Source organism: Sinocyclocheilus grahami, unplaced genomic scaffold (assembly GCF_001515645.1).
Source record: "Sinocyclocheilus grahami isolate Dianchi unplaced genomic scaffold, SAMN03320097.WGS_v1.1 scaffold203.1, whole genome shotgun sequence".
In the NCBI taxonomy this organism is placed as follows: domain Eukaryota; kingdom Metazoa; phylum Chordata; class Actinopteri; order Cypriniformes; family Cyprinidae; genus Sinocyclocheilus; species Sinocyclocheilus grahami.
The window spans coordinates 1,785,947-1,804,108 of NW_015505382.1; the positions used below are offsets into that span (position 1 = coordinate 1,785,947).

General features: G+C 38.2%; 1 protein-coding gene across 1 annotated transcript in view; it reads right to left on the reverse strand.

The window, feature by feature from the left end:
• Positions 1 to 14,903: 14,903 nt before the first annotated feature.
• The window catches only part of LOC107595518 (pappalysin-1-like), a 93,705-nt gene continuing 90,446 nt past the window's right edge, over positions 14,904 to 18,162 (reverse strand). Inside the window, exon 22 of the mRNA XM_016285941.1 lies at positions 14,904 to 14,942. Coding sequence (XP_016141427.1) covers positions 14,904 to 14,942 — 39 coding nt within the window. The remainder of the gene's footprint in view (positions 14,943 to 18,162) is intronic.

Here is an 18,162-nt window from a genome sequence, read left to right on the forward strand (position 1 = left end):
ACTCTAAATATCACTGAAGATCATATGAGGAGCAACCTGTTCCATTCTAAACTATCATTTAATTGTTTTTTTAATAAAACATATGGGTGGCCCTTCAGGTTCTGTGTACAGCAGAATCATTCAGTCCTTTTTGCCATGTTTGCCTGCCTTCTTTCACTGTCTCAAATGTTTCCTATTATGTCTTTCATTTTCCCCGCTGTAAATACTCCACTCTCAAAAGCCTCTGCCAATGTTTGAAATACTCCAAAGTTTTCATTTTGCATCATTCACCCCCAAAGTATGCTTAAGTCAGTCTCCTTCAAACAGTGCCATGAACTGATTAGAAAAATATGGACAATTACAGACAGCTTAACCTCTTTTCTGAAAAAACTGAGGCTGGTTTGTATTTCCTCAGTCTCTAACCTGAGTCCAGAGAAGAGCCAAGGAAAATAAATGTTAATGGTGTATTCCACAGTGTGGGTTTTATATTATTAACGTTAAGGACAGCTTCCAAAAAACATGTGGCAAAAAAAAAAACCCATAAAAACAATCTCATCGACCATGCTGGCTGGCACATCCCTGATGCCTCCAAAGGTCATTTTAGGTTGACTCCACTGCAGATTTGCAAGCTTAAGAAGGGCAGGAGACCAAAGGCGGTACACAAGTCATATAGTAAGGCAGCAGACTCCAAATACGAGTTTTATTGAAATATTTACAGGGCTTTTGGTGTAAGGAGAGAGCAGAGAGCGCAAGAACAACAAACAAATAACAAACAAACATCCATGGCTAAGAATACAAAACTATTTAGTTGCCAGTGGTTATCGGATGCTTTTATATTGATGTCCTTTACCTGCTCAGTGATTTTTAATGATGTTATTAGTAAGAATTTACAAAAAAAGTCTATGTTATGTTTTCTTATGTGTGCTATCTGTGGGGTAAAGTAAGCCAAGGTAATGGTAATGTTTTGTGCAGTCCACACTAATTTTTTAATGTGTAGCAGTTAAAACAGTATTATTGTGAAACATTATTACAATTCAAAATAAATGTCTTCTATTTTAATCCATTTTAAAATATAATTTATTTCTGTTATGGCAAAGATGAATTTTTAGAAGCTATTACTCCAGTCTTAAGTGTCACATGATTCTTCGGAAATCATTCTAATATGCTGATTTGATTTCTTATTATCTTTGAAAAATATAATTTAATATTATTGAAAACAGCTGTTAGGAACTTGCTACTGACAATACATATGGCGATACGGTGCTGTGAGCATTTAAGACATACTGCTGCTGCACAAATAACATATAAAATAACCCATAGCAGATCTATACAGGTGGAGCTGGGGAAGGTGTAGGGTTTCAAAGGAACTCTGAAAGTGCACTGCAAACTGCTCTAGTGAATGCAAATGTAAAGGAGCAAGCCTATTGGCTGTGTACGCAACATGAACCAATCAGCTTGTGCCAAGTAGTTAACACTGTGAATATCATCAGTTTGTGTTAAGGACCCATCAGCCTGTGCCATCTAGAGTTGCGTCACAGAACTTGGCATTAATTTCATAAATTTTTGTATATCATCAACTACATACTGATCTGTTAAGTTGTTATATTGAAATATCTTAAGAATTATCTTAATTGAATGGTACTGAATACCTAAAATGGAATCAAGTTATTGACAACATATCTGAGAGGAGTGGGGTTGTGTAGTAGTTAAAGCTCATGACCGGTCACCAGAATTATGATGGCTCCAACCCAACAAGGGTTAATATTTGAGGCTATGTTGGGAACAAAGAAGGGAATTGACTTAAGTTGCCTATCCACAAAAACATATGTGACCCTGGACCACAAATCCAGTCATAAGTAGCACAGGTATATTTGTAGCAATAGCCAACAAAGCAATGTATGGGTCAAAATTATCGATTTTTCTTTTATGCCAAAAATCATTGGTAATTTTCTCAATATTTTGATCGGTCAAGATTTTCAAATAGTTGTATCTCAGCCAGAGGCAGACAAAGTACTCAATTCCATTACTTGAGTGAAAGTACAGATACTGCTGGTCAAATATTACTCCATTACAAGTGAAAGTTGTATAGACAGATTTTTACTTAAGTAAAAGTACAGAAGTACTTGCTTTTAAAAGTACTTAAGTACCAAAAGTAAATTTCCTTTTTTATGTCAATGCACTGTTTTATTATTGTTGTAAGTAATATTTTGAAATACCTCTGACATTACTTACAATACTGAATACACTGACTAGCTTGTAGTGTCTTTGGAATAAAGAGCTTTTAGAATGTTAAAAACCTAAGGAGAAAAAACAAAACAAAACAAAAAAATTAACACCCCCACAAAAGCAGGATAGTAGTGATCTCACACAGCTCTGGACACATCTATGTAGCAACACTTATTTGACATCAAAACAAACATTTTAAATGCTGTCTAATCGCTCTCGTGGTGCTTTGATGTCACACACAGAATGGTCTGCAGTGCTGCTTCAAGTCCAACACCTTTTGTGTTTTATTAGGAGACGTACAACAGTTCTTCTGTGACATTGTAGGTAATCTTTTCACGTACACAATTTAGCAAAATCAGACAATATTGTGTCTAATATAAACCACAATATTAATGTAACGGGGCTGACGAGACGTGAAACGTGCAGATCCATATGCAAGCTTTTTTTTGGAAAAGACAGAGACGTGGTCATGAAACAGGCATGGGTCAGATAAAGGCAGACAGGTATATGGCAGGCAAAACACAAGAATAATCCTAGGGCTAGCGTGGGTCGACGATTGGCAGACAGAGTCACAGGGGCAAGGCTAAAGGGAGAAATCCAGGAAAACAGGCAAAGATCAAAACCAGAGGCCAAGGCCAAGGCCAAGGCCAAGGCCAAGAAACTAATGAGGGCTCTGTAGTGTCGCTATCTAAGGATAAGCGCTAAACAATACTCGGCAGAGGGAAGGGATCAGAGTGAGTGTTAAATAGTGAGGGAGTGATATGAAACAGCTGGGTGCAATCAGTGTTACCAGCTGTGTGCAATCCGTGCTGAGTGCAATCAGTGCAATGAATGATGGGATATGTAGTCCGGGGTGATGTGCAACAGTGTGTAGTGCGAGAGTCAATGAAATCGGAAAGGGTGACCTCTGATGGCTAGCAGAAGGAAGTTCATGGACCGGATTTGTGACAATTAACTTCTTATTATTGAATTGTTGTAAATAAATATCACATTTGCAGCTGGTCAGTGTTCAAAAAATGCTGGGAAATCACTTCATATAGCCCTACAAGAGTGATTACTGATAAACTGACTGAAAAAAAAGAAAGTCGCGTTTTAGAGAAGAAAAAAAATCACCTACTGACTTTCAAAGCTGCTACATAGTAACGACTTTCTACTTCGAGGACCCTAATAGAAATGTAGTGGCGTGAAAAGTACAATATTTGTCTTTCAAATGTAGTGAAGTTAAAGTCATAAGTTCCCAGAAAAAATAATACTCAAGTAAAGTACAGATACTCAAAAAGTGTACTTAAGTACAATACTCAAGTAAATGTACTTAGTTACTGTCCGCCTCTGATCTCAGCCAAGTATTGTCCTATCCTAACAAACCATACATCAATGGAAAGCTTATTTATTCATCCTTCAGATGATGTATAAATGTCAATTTTAAAAAAATTGACCCTTATGACTGGTTTTGTGGTCCATGGTCACATATCTTGTTCTGCTGGAATATGTACAGTATACTGAGTTTGAATGACACCTGTTAGGAAATACAGTTGTCAAACACTAACTATGTGAAAGTAGCAAAAATTTACTCTTTTTTTCCCCCATGTGTCCAGTACACACAGTAAATCATCATGCTCAGTGTTTGAATTTACACTTATAGTTTGTACATACTTTAAAGGGGTCATATGATGCGATTTCAATTTTTCCTTTCTCTTTGGAGTGTTACAAGCTCTTGGTGCATAAAGAAGATCTGTAAAGTTGCAAAGACTAAAGTCTCAAATCCAAAGAGATATTCTTTATAAAAGTTAAGAGTCAACCACGCCTACCTAAAACGGCTCGTTCTAACACGCCCCCACATGTCTACGGCACTATGTGGGAAAATTTGCATAACACCGCCCAAATGTTCACGCAAAGAAAGAAGGCGTATCTTTTATTCTCGCTGTAGTATTGTTGTTGCCGCCGCCGCCATGTCGTGAAGGCGCCGTGTGTTTCGTTGTGAAAGCGAAACTACTTTGGTTGGCCTTCCAAAAGAGGATGATATCTGCTTCGTCATGCCTAGAGCTGATCCGTGCTGGTTGCTGAGGAAATCAACATCAACTTCATGCTGTGGATCGCCGGATCGGCTTTCACCGTGGACGAAGCGGAGTCCAGCCCGGGGTCGTCACATGTGGTTGCCGCAAGCCCGCCAGACGCTCCTTCTTCGAATCCGCCGGTCGCGCCATTCTCGAGCCTGCCCGCCGTTCCTCACTCAAGCCGGCCTCCGCTCACTCTAGCTTTGTAAAAATCTACGTTTCAGAAAGGTGGGGCATAGAGGAGAAACAATAATGTAGTTTGTGGAAAATGTGTTTTTTTAACCTTAAACCACATAAACACATTTCATTACACCAAATATACAAAATAATGTTCTTTTTAGCAACATCATATGACCCCTTTAAGTCTCGGGTCACCTCTAACTTTCTTATAAGAGGATAACCCTGAGGTTTCCAATGAGAAGCAAAACAAGAATTTCCTGCTTTCCAGAACATTTTTCTCTCCCAAACTAAATTCCACGATAATTCTAAACAGCTGTGTATCGCACCTCTGATACTGACAGCATGTGTGAGTACACAAAACAATGTTTTGCACTGGCCCTGACCCAATGCCCTACTTGAGTAAGTCACCTGATCCAAATATTACCCAGCCAGTCTTTCGTTGCTTCTTTACTGAGTAACAGAACTGGTGCAGCAGCAGTTCACTTCTCTGCTAAATCTTCAACCAGCTGACCTCAGATCCGCACAGTCATATTTCCTTTATTGTGTGATGTCATGGTGCAGATAAGAGTGACAGTCAGGCAGCATTCAAGAGCTTTTTTGGCAGCACATGCTGCCAGAGTGCTCTCAGGGGAATGGACTCAGCCCAAGTACTGGGAAAGCAAACCTGCAAAACAAAGCTGCCAATTCCTAACCCCTCTTTTATCTGTGGTATAGGAGATGTAGACAGATTTGTGTAGGAAACACAGACACACAAGCAGGCTCATTTGAAATAGTGTGGATAAAATAGTTCAAAGAAGTTAAAATTTACTAAATTACATATTAGACACAATATTGTCAGTTACTTCGTCTGTTTGTGCTCCTCCAACTACAATGAAACCAAAGGAGAATCAGGCAAACACTACAAATCTCCCAAGTAATACAAAGTAGCCTACCGAATACCTAAGAAATCGCTCCCAAAACTCAAATCACTTGTCGCCACCTAACGGCTCAATTATGTAACCTGCAAAATGCCAACCAATGTGCAAAATAATCTATTTGAACTATGAAAATAATATTTTGATTTGTAAATATGCAAACATTCACTCTTAACCATGCATACGCTTGCCTTCTTGTTTTGTCATATTCAAGCACAATTTACATGAATCACGTAAATCATACATTTTCTATGGCGTGTATCTTCTTTGATTGGCCAGCTTAATCATTTTGACATTAATAATGGTAATAGTAATAATAATCATCGTCATCATCATTATTAGTAGTAGTAGCAGTAGTTTTTAGGATATATAAAATGTATTGTTGCAGTGTTGGTCTTTTCGAGCTAAGCGCTATAGGCCTATTGAAATTGTAAGGTGTGTCTTCTGACCAGCTTCTGATGAGACAGCTGACCTAACACAAAATATATTTCTTTATGTTGGCCTATGTAATTATGTAGGAAATATTAAACGTGAACATATGGGGCCCGTTCATCGTACGTCGCTGATTTGAAAGATTCCAGACCTTATAATCATGATAACTCTCTGGCTAATTTGGTTCTTCAAACTAATTTGTGGATTTCATTAAAATATCTGAATTAAGTTGATTACTGCGCGTTCTCGTGCTCCCCGAAAATGGCAGATGTATCCATGTGTTTTTTACAGTCTATGATCCATACTCGAAACCACAATCAGCAATGCAACGATTGGCTGGCGGCAAGACAGCAACGTAATGACATCATATAATTTAAAAAAGACACCTCACGAAAAGCTTGACACATTACTGGACCTTTATAAGGAAACAGCCAAGCGAACAAAACTACATAAATGTTATAATAGATAAATGAAATGTGCACTGTTTTTATTTAATTTTATTTTTGCATGATTCCCAATTATTTATATTCACGATTTCTAGTATTTGTACAGGCTTTATATTTTTATTTTCATGTTGTAATTAGCAAGTAATTTAATTGTATCTTTGAAACATATTTGTTACGTGACAGCATTAAAGGGGTCATATGACGTTGCTAAAAAGAACATAATGTTGTGTATTTGGTGTAATGCAATGTGTTTATGTGGTTTCAAAAACACATTATTTTCCACATAATGTACACTATAGTTTCTCCTCTATGCCCCGCCTTTCTAAAACGCGTCGATTTTTACAAAAGTTATACAGCTACAGTTGTGTTGCTGGGTTTTAAAGCAGGTTTGATTTTTTTCTTCCTTATCACTCTGTATTTACAGGATTTCACTGTCCACTCTGTTCAAATGTGGATGAAGGGCTACACATAGATGTGTGCACACACACTGTCAGAGCTGTGTAAGATCACGTTGCACTACCATACTGCTTTTGTGGGGGTGGGTAGGGGTGTTAATTTTTTTCCACCATATGTTTTTAACATTCTAAAAGCTCTTTATTCCAAAGATACTACAAGCTAGTCAGTGTATTCAGTAGGTGTAATGTATTCTAAGTTGCTTCAGAAGTATTGCAAATTACGTACAACAATAAAACACGTTGACATAAAAAAGGAAATTTACTTTTGGTACTTAAGTACTTTTAAAAGCAAGTACTTCTGTACTTTTACTTAAGTAAAAATCTGTCTTTACAACTTGTAATGGAGTAATATTTGACCAGCAGTATCTGTACTTTCACTCAAGTAGTGGAGTTGAGTACTTTGTCCGCCTCTGCAAATGAGGCATTTGTTGCATCCACTGGGGACATAATTACTGATTATAATGACTTATACTTTCTTTTTAGCATTGCGTTGCGTATTGCGCTGCGTAAACATAAAACCATGTCTGGAGAAACGACAAACAACAAGTGCTACTCTACACTGCTCAAAACTCGCATTTGACTCGTCAGTGGCAAATTCTTTGAATATAAAAAACATACTTACAGGCTGTGAGTCAGAAGCGCCAGACTGTCCTTGAAAAGTTGGAACTGCCCCACTTTATAGAAACAGACTAAGACTATTTGATTGTTGACGATTTCGCTTGATCTTTTATTGATCTTTTTATCAGTACCCTACTGATGTAGGGACATTAATTAAAGAGTAGCCTACGGCAGCATTGTAGGCTACTCTCACAGGAAACAGTCCTCCTCCTCCATAAAATGCGCTGCACACATCTGAATATTTAGCGGCCAGCGGGCTTGTGGACACCACATGAGACGATTCCGGGCTGGACCCCACTTCGTCCACGGTGAAAGCCGATCTGGTGATCCACAGCGCGAAGTTGATGTATTCCCTCAGCGACCAGCACGGATCAGCTCCAGGCATGACGAAGCAGATATCTTCCTCTTTTGGAAGGCCAAACAAAGTAGTTTCGCTTTCTCAACGAATCACACAGTGCATTCACAACATGGCAGCGGCGGCAACAACAATACTACAGCGAGAATAAAAGTTACGCCTTCTTTCTTTGCATGAACATTTGGGCGGCGTTATGCAAATCTTCCCACATAGTGATGTAGATATGTGGGGGGCGTGTTAGAACGAGCTGTTTTAGGTAGGCGTGGCTGACTCTTAACTTTTATAAAGAATATCTCTTTGGATTTGAGACTTTAGTCTTTGCAACTTTAGAGATCTTCTTTATGCACCAAGAGCTTGTAACACTTCAAAGAGAAAGGGAAAATTGAAATCGCATCATATGACCCCTTTAATTAAAGTTATCTGCATATCCTGTGCTCTATGTATAAGACTCCTGTGTAAGACTCCAATACAATTATAAAGTAATTATTTTATCATGAATAAATATTTCAAAGAGTAAAACTGACTGTGTCTATACCCTGATATAGCATATATAGGCTACATCACGGAGACGCCTATTTGATTTCTGCATTTATATCTGGAAGACCTATATTTTAGAGTGTTTGCTCATCTGCAATACGTCTATAGGACGTTTCCTTTTAGATGTCAAATAGACGTCTATTAGACGTCTTTAAGATGTTTATGATTTAGAATGTATGTAAAACTGACATCTTTCAGACATCTGTCAGATGTTTGTACACAGCAGATGCTTTCCAGATCAAGAGATCTTTAACAGACGTACGTGTGCTATATTATTATATTATTTTTCAATTTTCATTGTTTTAAATTGTCCCTGCATCAGTAGGGTACTAATAAAAGATCAAGCGAAATCGTCAACAATCAAATCCGGCTTAGCGATGTACGAAGAACGGACCCAAGGTATTCGTAGCAACAACAACAAAAACTCAGATTCAAATACAAAATTACAATACAAGCCGTATTATATTGTATGCATCATCTCGTAACTAAAACATCATGTTAATAAAGTCCGTACAGTCAGCGTTTTGTCTGAATGTTATGCTTCCTGATTGAGCAACATCAACTCTTCAGGACCGCGTGAATTGCGTTTTACTAGAATTACAGTTTCCTTATGGAATGCACGGCTCAGATTAACTGTATAGCATGTGTGTAAGACTCCAATACAATTATAAAGTAATTATTTTATCATGAATAAATATTTCAAAGAGTAAAACTGACTGTGTCTATACCCTGATATAGCATATATAGGCTACATCACGGAGACGCCTATTTGATTTCTGCATTTATATCTGGAAGACCTATATTTTAGAGTGTTTGCTCATCTGCAATACGTCTATAGGACGTTTCCTTTTAGATGTCAAATAGACGTCTATTAGACGTCTTTAAGATGTTTATGATTTAGAATGTATGTAAAACTGACATCTTTCAGACATCTGTCAGATGTTTGTACACAGCAGATGCTTTCCAGATCAAGAGATCTTTAACAGACGTACGTGTGCTATATTATTATATTATTTTTCAATTTTCATTGTTTTAAATTGTCCCTGCATCAGTAGGGTACTAATAAAAGATCAAGCGAAATCGTCAACAATCAAATCCGGCTTAGCGATGTACGAAGAACGGACCCAAGGTATTCGTAGCAACAACAACAAAAACTCAGATTCAAATACAAAATTACAATACAAGCCGTATTATATTGTATGCATCATCTCGTAACTAAAACATCATGTTAATAAAGTCCGTACAGTCAGCGTTTTGTCTGAATGTTATGCTTCCTGATTGAGCAACATCAACTCTTCAGGACCGCGTGAATTGCGTTTTACTAGAATTACAGTTTCCTTATGGAAAGTAATAGCCTAAGTGTTATGTATAAGCTATGTTGTTGAATTAATGATTTTTTTTAAAACAACATATACATCATTAACTGTTTCAAAATGCAGGCTGCGGTGGAATCTTTGTAGAAACATTTGCAGGTAGCCTGTACGAATAAAAACAATATTACAAAACAACATAATTAAACTGTGAATAACTGTACAAGGCGAATTAAGGTATATGGGCAAAATAAAAAAAAAAATAAAAATAAATCTTTATTCGGATTTCATGAGGCGTATTTTCGCTACTGTAACATAGGCTATGAACATAACTTTTTAATAAGCAGGGGGAATTCCCAACTTTAAAAACACATAACCATTTACATGCTTAGGACGAATATGTTTCAAGAATGTACAGGGACACTACAGATTTAAAAACGCTGACTCTTGTTTTCTATTTAAAATCGTATGATTTCCTATTAATTTAACTGATGAATGAGAATACTATAGAGAACAGCAATATGGCGGCGCGGTGCTTCACTTTTGATGACGTCATGAGCATTCCAAGATCAGAGCTCCCCTCCGGACGCCGCTCCTCTGTGACGTCACAGTGATTCATTCCTTAGAATATTCGTTCCGTATAAAGAGTGCAGTTTTACATCGCGCATTTGTACAGTGTTATCAGCGATTGATTGTGAGTATGCTTTTCATCTACAGTTTCTTCCTAATCTTTTAATGACTTTTCATGACAGAAATGCACTAAAGCAGGGAAAAAACTGCTTTTATTTGCAGCAAATTTCTTAATGTGTAAATATTTGTATAAACATAAAAAGTTCAACAACTGAGACATAAACTGATCAAGTTTCAGACATTTGACAAACACCAGTTAATTTTATATTAATTTTAAATTAAACTTAATTTTTTTTACAAATGCAAAATTTTGTAAAATGTGATTTTACAAAATTATCTTGAAAATACAGCATCCTAAAAAAAGGGAACTTTCTGTTTTTGCTGAGTTTAGATAAATTGTAAAAACTGAATTTGAGAACACATTTGAGAATGGGCGATTCACGTTTACAGTTGCTCAGCAAAATATTGCAGTCAAAATTCAGTAATTTCAATACGCACACAGTCTGGAGTTTTAAGGGCAAAAAAAGTTGGTCACATGAATTTGCCGCACTGAATAACCAGCTGCTTGGTTTAAATTTTAAACCAACTTCTGTGTAAGCTTTGTTTTACACATTTCTGTGCTATTGACAATTGACCTGTTTTTTCATGCAAAAATCATAATTTTCTGCCTAAAGATTTGTTTTGATAGAACAGTTGTTGTTTGTTTTAAATTCAGTTTAGATAGTTTTTTTCCTATAATTGATGATTTATTAACAGAGATGACAACACCAGTGACAAATTCTAATACATTTTTTTTCCCTTAAGATTTTTTCACATTCTTTTATAAATATGGTGTCAATATCATCTCAAAACACTTACCCATAATCCTATAAGCATATGATCAGACTACAATCAATAAGTCATAAGATTAATCATAACATTAAATTATGTACAAAAAGACGTAGAGGGGTCTCATGCATAAACCCATAAATCTGTGAGGATTTTATACATTAATAACATTTTTAACATTGATAACACCAAAGAAAAAGGTGAAAGAATTTTTCTTTAATTAGTTATATTTCTTTTGCATTATTTTCTCAAAAGTCAAGGCTCATTTTTACAATAGAAAATGACTCAAATGTGCATTCAACTATGCTCATTTAAATGGTTTTTCTGTTAACATATGGTATAAGAATATATTTTATCAATGCACTGCTTCACCCTGTTTTTAATGTGTCTCATTCATGAGTGACACATTTTTAAGATACCATGTCAAGTTCACAGAAGGCTCCTAATGCAAATGTATGATCTTGTGTTTTTACTTAACTTGTCTCTTCTCTCTCTTTCTCTCACAGTGTTTCACAGATAGAATTGCAGACACAAGCGGACTAGCACAATTCCACTATTTTTTGGATTAACCATTTAACATTTTTTAAAACAGCCAACCATGACTGCCTATTTCTGACAATGAGCAACAACGGTAGGCACTCAGGGAGCACCCATGACTGACGACTGTTCAGTGAAAGGAACACTCATGCCTGAGTGTTCCCCACAGGGAGCTCCCATGCCCAGATTGTTCACTCTGGGATTATCTGTACCTGCCTCTTCCACAAGGAATCTTCATGTCCAGAAAGGGCGATCTCAGCGTTCATGTCTGTTTCATGAGCGCCGGGAGTATAAGCCTCAAGCCTCCTTGAGACAGAGAGCACCCAAGCCTATTAAGCCCCCACAAAGATCACCTGTGCCTGAGTGTTCCCCACAGGAAGCACCCTTGTCTGAGTGCTCCTCAGAAGATGCACCTGTGCTTGAGTGTTCCTCTCAGGGATCACCAGTTTCCACAGGATCACTGCTGGGAGTATATATGCCAGCTGACACCCCACAGGGAGCAACTGTGTTTGAGTTATCACCAGCAGAAGCACTCATTCCTGAAGGTTCCTCTCAGGGAGCATCTAACCTCGATCAAACATCCATGGCCTCTAGCTCCCCACATAGAGCACCCATGTCCAAGTTGTTCACCCTGGGAATATCCATACCCGTCTCTTCTACAAAAAAGCGGCAGCTGCATAAGTATCAAGCCTCGTTGAGACAGAGAACACGCTTGCTAGTCAAGACCCCATGGAAATCAACTCTGCTTGAGTGTTCCTCTCGGGGAGCATCTGTGACTGAATGTTTCCCCCAGGAAGCACTCATGCCTGAGTGTTTCTCAAAGGAAGAACCCATGCTTGTATGTTTCTCAGAGAAAGCACCTGAGCCTGAATTTTTCCCACAGGAAGCATCTATGCCTGAGTGTTCCCCTCAGGGAGCATCTTCCCCTCATCAAACACCCTCTCCTGCTATCTTCCCACATGGAGCTCCCATGCCCAGGCTATTCAGTGTGGGAATATCTGTACCCATTTCTTCCACAAGGAAGTGCCAGCAGCGAAAGTCTCAAGCAACCCTGAAAAAGAGAACACTCTTGCCTGACAAACCCTCAGAGAAATCAGCTGTGCCAGAGTGTTCCTCACAAGTAGTGCCCATGCCTGAATATTCCCCTCAAGCATCCATGCCCACCGGGACCCCACAATGCCTGTCTCTTCTTGCAGCCTACCATGACAAAGAAACAGTGGAGGCAGCAGAACCCTGCAGGTCCCTATCTAGTAAGGTAAAGGTGTCACAGGGAGCATACCAACCTGCAGAGTCTCTGAAAGAAGCACCCATGCCTGAGTCTTTCCCAGAGGAAGAACCCATGCTTGTGTGTTCCCCAGAGGAGGAACCCATGGTATTGTGTTCCCCAGTGGAATAACCCATAGAACTGTGTTCTACAGATGAGGGATCCACGGTTGTGTGTTTCTCAGAGAAAGCATCTGAGCCAAAGATACAGCAGAAGCCTCAAAGTGGAAGAGAAACGAATAACCAAAGGCAGCAGGTAAGAGCTTGTACAAGCTCCAAGCCTAATCTGAAATGGAATTATCCATGCAGCAGAGAAATTTTGGTTTGTCCCTCTTATGTTTAATTTTTTACTTTTCACGTTCATTTAAAAAAATATTAAAATAATGGCTTAAAACATATTAATGCCTTGATCTGCATAGCCATATTCTAGATCACTAAACCCTACCCTATACCTAAACATAACTACTACAACAACTACCTTACTTCCTATCAATAAGTAAAATTAAAAGTTTATTGAGGGAAAAATTTTAGTTAATAGTGAATATGTGTTCCCTTATTTTAAAGAATTGCCAAACTCCTTTAAATTCAATATAAACATTAATCTGTATATACTATTATACCCATTTAATTCATAGACCACTCATGTTGAAATGGTTGAAGCATTACATGACTATGTCTGTTTTTTTTTCAACAGGACAACTTAGATGTATATAAGCTTCGAAGGAGGAAAAATACGAACAACAGAGGTCAAAGCTTCTTTCACATCAGAGCATGTCCAAGCAGCCATATTTATTTGAGAAGTCAGAAATTGAGACAGCAAAACTTTTGTGCCTGTCAGCTGCCAAATGCAGACCAAGTGCAAAGAACTCATTTGAACCCTTACCCAAGAGCCTGTCCATGGTCCCAGCCTAGTTTGTGGAGACAGCAGAGCCCTCATGCCCCTCGAAAAGGACCGCTGCAATTGCGGCAAAGAGCTCAGAGAGTTCACCCAAGAGAACATCAATGGTCCCAGCCCCGTTTGTGGAGGCAGCAGAACTCTTATGCCCCTAAATCACGACCATGGTATCTAGGGCAAAGAGCTGTGAGGCTTCACCCAAGAACATATCCATGGTCCCATCCACATTTTTGGAGGCAGCAGAACCCTCATGCCCATCAATCAGGACCATCACATCTAGGGCAAAAAACTCAGAGGGTTCACCCAAGAGTACATCCATGGTCCCAGCCCCATTTGTGGAGGCAGCAGAATGCTTATGCCTCTCAATCACAACCATCACATCTGAGGCAAAGACCTTTGAGGCTTTACCAAAGAGCTTAAAGTGACTAAAAGGCCCAACTGAAAACATTTTTATTTTTATTTATTTTCATTTTTATATTTCTATACTTATTTGCATATGTGCATTAGTAAGAAATTGTTAGATGTCATTGATATATAAATATGCCAGACTGAGCCATTTTCAGATCACATATCTCAATTTTTACAACAATTAAATAAAAAAACAACAACATACATTTGTGTTAAAAAACACTGTTTTCTCATGAAAACCTCTTGCCTTTTTTTATTAGATGGAAATATTTCTCACATAGCTACACTCTAAAAATGCTGGGTTAAAAACAAACCAACCTGGGTTATTTGGCAACCCAGCGCTGGGTAAATATTGGGCAGAACACATGCTGGGTTAATTTGGGTTAAATGTTTTTACCCAACATGTTTGGTTGTTTTATTTAAGTCAACTATTGTTTAAAATTACTATGTATTTTTAATTACTGGCTTAAAAAATAAGATGGAAATTAAAAATCTCACACAGAATTACGTGAGGCAACAGCAATAATCAAAAGATGAACATTTATTAATAAGCAAGAACCACCATGGACAAAAATATGACAAATTGAATTTATTTGGGTGAATACAGCATAATTTACAATATTACATAAATTTAAACTCATTTAACAAGTATTATGGAAATAAAAAATGTAACATTTAAAATAAGTATTTTAATTTAAGTGTATTCAACCATTCTCTCTAATCCCTTTTCACTGAAATAATGCTAATTCTCTTGCCAGTGTGTCACCAAAATCTGAGCTAGTGATCGGCTGCTGTTCGCCGGGGGAACTGCAATCATCAGACTGCGGCCTCGCGTTTCACTCATAGCTGAAAGATGCCGTGACTGACTCCAAAACCTGCCCATGAACAAACAGTGCTGAGATTAGAAAACATATTTTAACATTAAATTAAATTATATTCAGTATTATATCGAATAAAATCAGTTTATGTTATGTGAGGACAAAGGCGTTTCCATCATGCGAAACTGCTTACTAACATCTCGTCCTTGTAGGTTGCATTAATTATAATATATAATAAAGTACAGTAGAGACTTTATAAATGAAATAAAATGTATAAACCTTCAGTGGTGTAGGCAGAATAACATTTTTGGGTGTTTTTTTTATTTATATTTATAACTTGCGGACGGAATCGGACTCAATATTCAGTTAATTTCAATCTTCTTTTCTTTGATCCTATTGCAAAATAAACCATAGAATACAGTGGAAGACACGCATAGTAAAACTACCACATCTCTGTTGCCGCCACGAACATTTATATTGTCAACATAACCTAATATCATTCACAATAGCCCCAATCCCTAAGTACTGAAAATGAGTTAAAGGGTTAGTTCACCCAAAAATGAAAATTCTGTCTTTAATTACTCACCCTCATGTCGTTCCAAACGTTGTTTACATGAACCGAAAGCAAGCGCATGCATTGTGATATTCTCTCCACAACGGCGGCGCACCGGGATGAAGAGGAGAAGAATTGTTGAATAAAGTCGTTATTTTTTGTTTACTTTGCGCACAATAAGTATTCTTGTAGCTTTGTACGGTTGAATCCCTGATGTCACATGATGGGCTATTTTACTGATGTCCTTGCTAAGTTTGTGTTGCTGTCTATGGATGGTCTGAGAACTCTCAGATTCAATTAAAAATATCTTAATTTGTGTTCTGAAGATGAAAGAAGGTGTTAAAAGGGTCATACGATGCGATTTCAATTTTTCCTTTCTCTTTGGAGTGTTACAAGCTCTTGGTGCATAAAGAAGATCTGTAAAGTTGCAAAGACTAAAGTCTCAAATAAGAGATAGTCTTTATAATAGTTAAGAGTCAGCCACACCTACCTAAAATGGCTCGTTCTAACATGCCCCCACATGTCTACGTCACTATCTGGGAAGATTTGCATAACGCTGCCCAAATGTTCACGCAAAGAAAGAAGGCGTAACTTTTATTCTGGCTGTAGTATTGTTGCTGCCTGTAGTATGTTGTGAATGCGATGTGTGATTCGTTGTGAAAGCGAAACTACTTTGTTTGGCCTTCCAAAAGAGGACGATATCTGCTTCGTCATGCCTGGAGCTGATCCGTGCTGGTTGCTGAGGAAATACTACAACTTTGCGCTGTGGATCGCCGGATCGACTTTCACCGTGGACGAAGCGGAGTCCAGCCCGGGGTCGTCACGTGGTTGCTGCAAGCCCTCCGGACGCTCCTTCGTCGAATCCGCCGCCTCTGCTCACACTTTGGAACAACATGAGGGTGAGTAATTAATGACAGAATTTTCAGTTTTGGGTGAACTATCCCTTTAAAAACAGAAACCGTGTAACTGTGTAGAAATCTCTCACGCCAGGTCACTAATGCACGTCTGCTCGACTAATACGAATACAAAACACAGACCTGAACTTGTAGCCCACACTCTAAAAAATGCTGGGTTATTTTTTTTAACCCAAATGCTGGGTTCAGCACGTTGGGTCATTTTATTGGGTTGTTTTTAATATTTTTACCCAGGCACTGGGTAAAATGATTCTAAGGGCCCGACGATGGAGGGGGGAAGGTGATTTCTAGCGAGGGGATCCCCTGGAACGCGATTTACTCCCATTGTGAGAGAGGGGAGGGGTGTATTCTTTTAGTTCTCAGTGAGATTGACACAAAAACTACCCAGCAAATGACCCAGCAGGCTCAACCCAGTGGTTGGGTAGAAAAAATTATCCAGCAATTTAAAAAAATGACCCAGCAGCTTAGTTACAGAAAACTCTAGCACCTGGGTTAAAAATATTAAAAATAACCCAGTAAATTGACCCAACAAGCTGAACCCAGCATTTGGGTTGGAAAAACAAACAAACAAACTAAATAAAAGGCCCAAAATAGATGGGGGAAAAATGAAAAAATTCACACCCTTCGCGTCAGATGCTTATCATCATTCATAGGTAATGATAAAAGGGACAAAAGTCTGTATTGACTTTAATTAGTTAATAACCCCCACTGTTCACTGCCCTACACTAATAAGGGGTATATCTTGTGCAAATACGTTAACCCAAAACACCCTTCAACACATATCTAATTTCATAAAAATGATTAAAAGCATTAAAGTCTTTTTATTGGATCAGAAAATACATTGCAGTGAAAAAAGACCTAGATCCAGATGTCTTTGTTTCAATCAAAGCCGTCCCAGACAGAGCGATAACTTTTGCAGCATAATGTGAGACAAAACAGTGTTGTAAAATATAATGACCAAAATTCTAGAGCTTGTCTCATTAATAAATTGAAGCAAAGTCTTAATTTAAGGTATGCTGTTTCTGTCACTTTGCCATTGTTCCAAGTTTGTGACTTTAAAGATGTGTAAAGAAAGGCAAATGGATGTTTGAAAAACTCATTGCTGTTAGTGATCTCCATATAGATCAGCTCTGGAACATTTCATGGATGTGTGTGCTCCACGAAATAAAGTAAGTTATAAATATTATAAAACAGCATAATTGTCAACATATTTCAGCATAAACAGATGGAGGAGGTTATGTCGTCTGTAGCTTCTGCTGCTGTTGAAGAAAAAAAAAAAAAGAAAAAAAGATGACATTTGAAAATCATGACTGCTTGGCTGTGATAGTTTCTACTATTTGCCTTTTTTGAAGGGTCTCACAGGGCTGAACATGTCTATGGGGATTAAAGAGAGCAGAGAGTGATGAGGTGGTCATGACGCTGGAAAAAATATGAGCTGGTAGGGCTCATTTTTGCTTTAACATTAATGCTGAAATTATATGGGGAGAACGTCTCGGTTACGTATGGTAACCCTCGTTCCCTGAAGGAGGGAATGGAGACGTCACGTCGGATGACCGACGAAATTGGGATCTCGCTTAGAGAGACCAATCTACTTCGAGTGTAAACTAAACGAGCCAATGCACATTGGCATGCGATTATTGCATCCAGCTGGAGCCAATGCACATTGGCATGCGATTATTGCATCCAGCTGGAGCCAATGCACATTGGCATGCGATTATTGCATCCAGCTGGAGCCAATGCACATTGGCATGCGATTATTGCATCCAGCTGGAGCCAATGCACATTGGCATGCGATTATTGCATCCAGCTG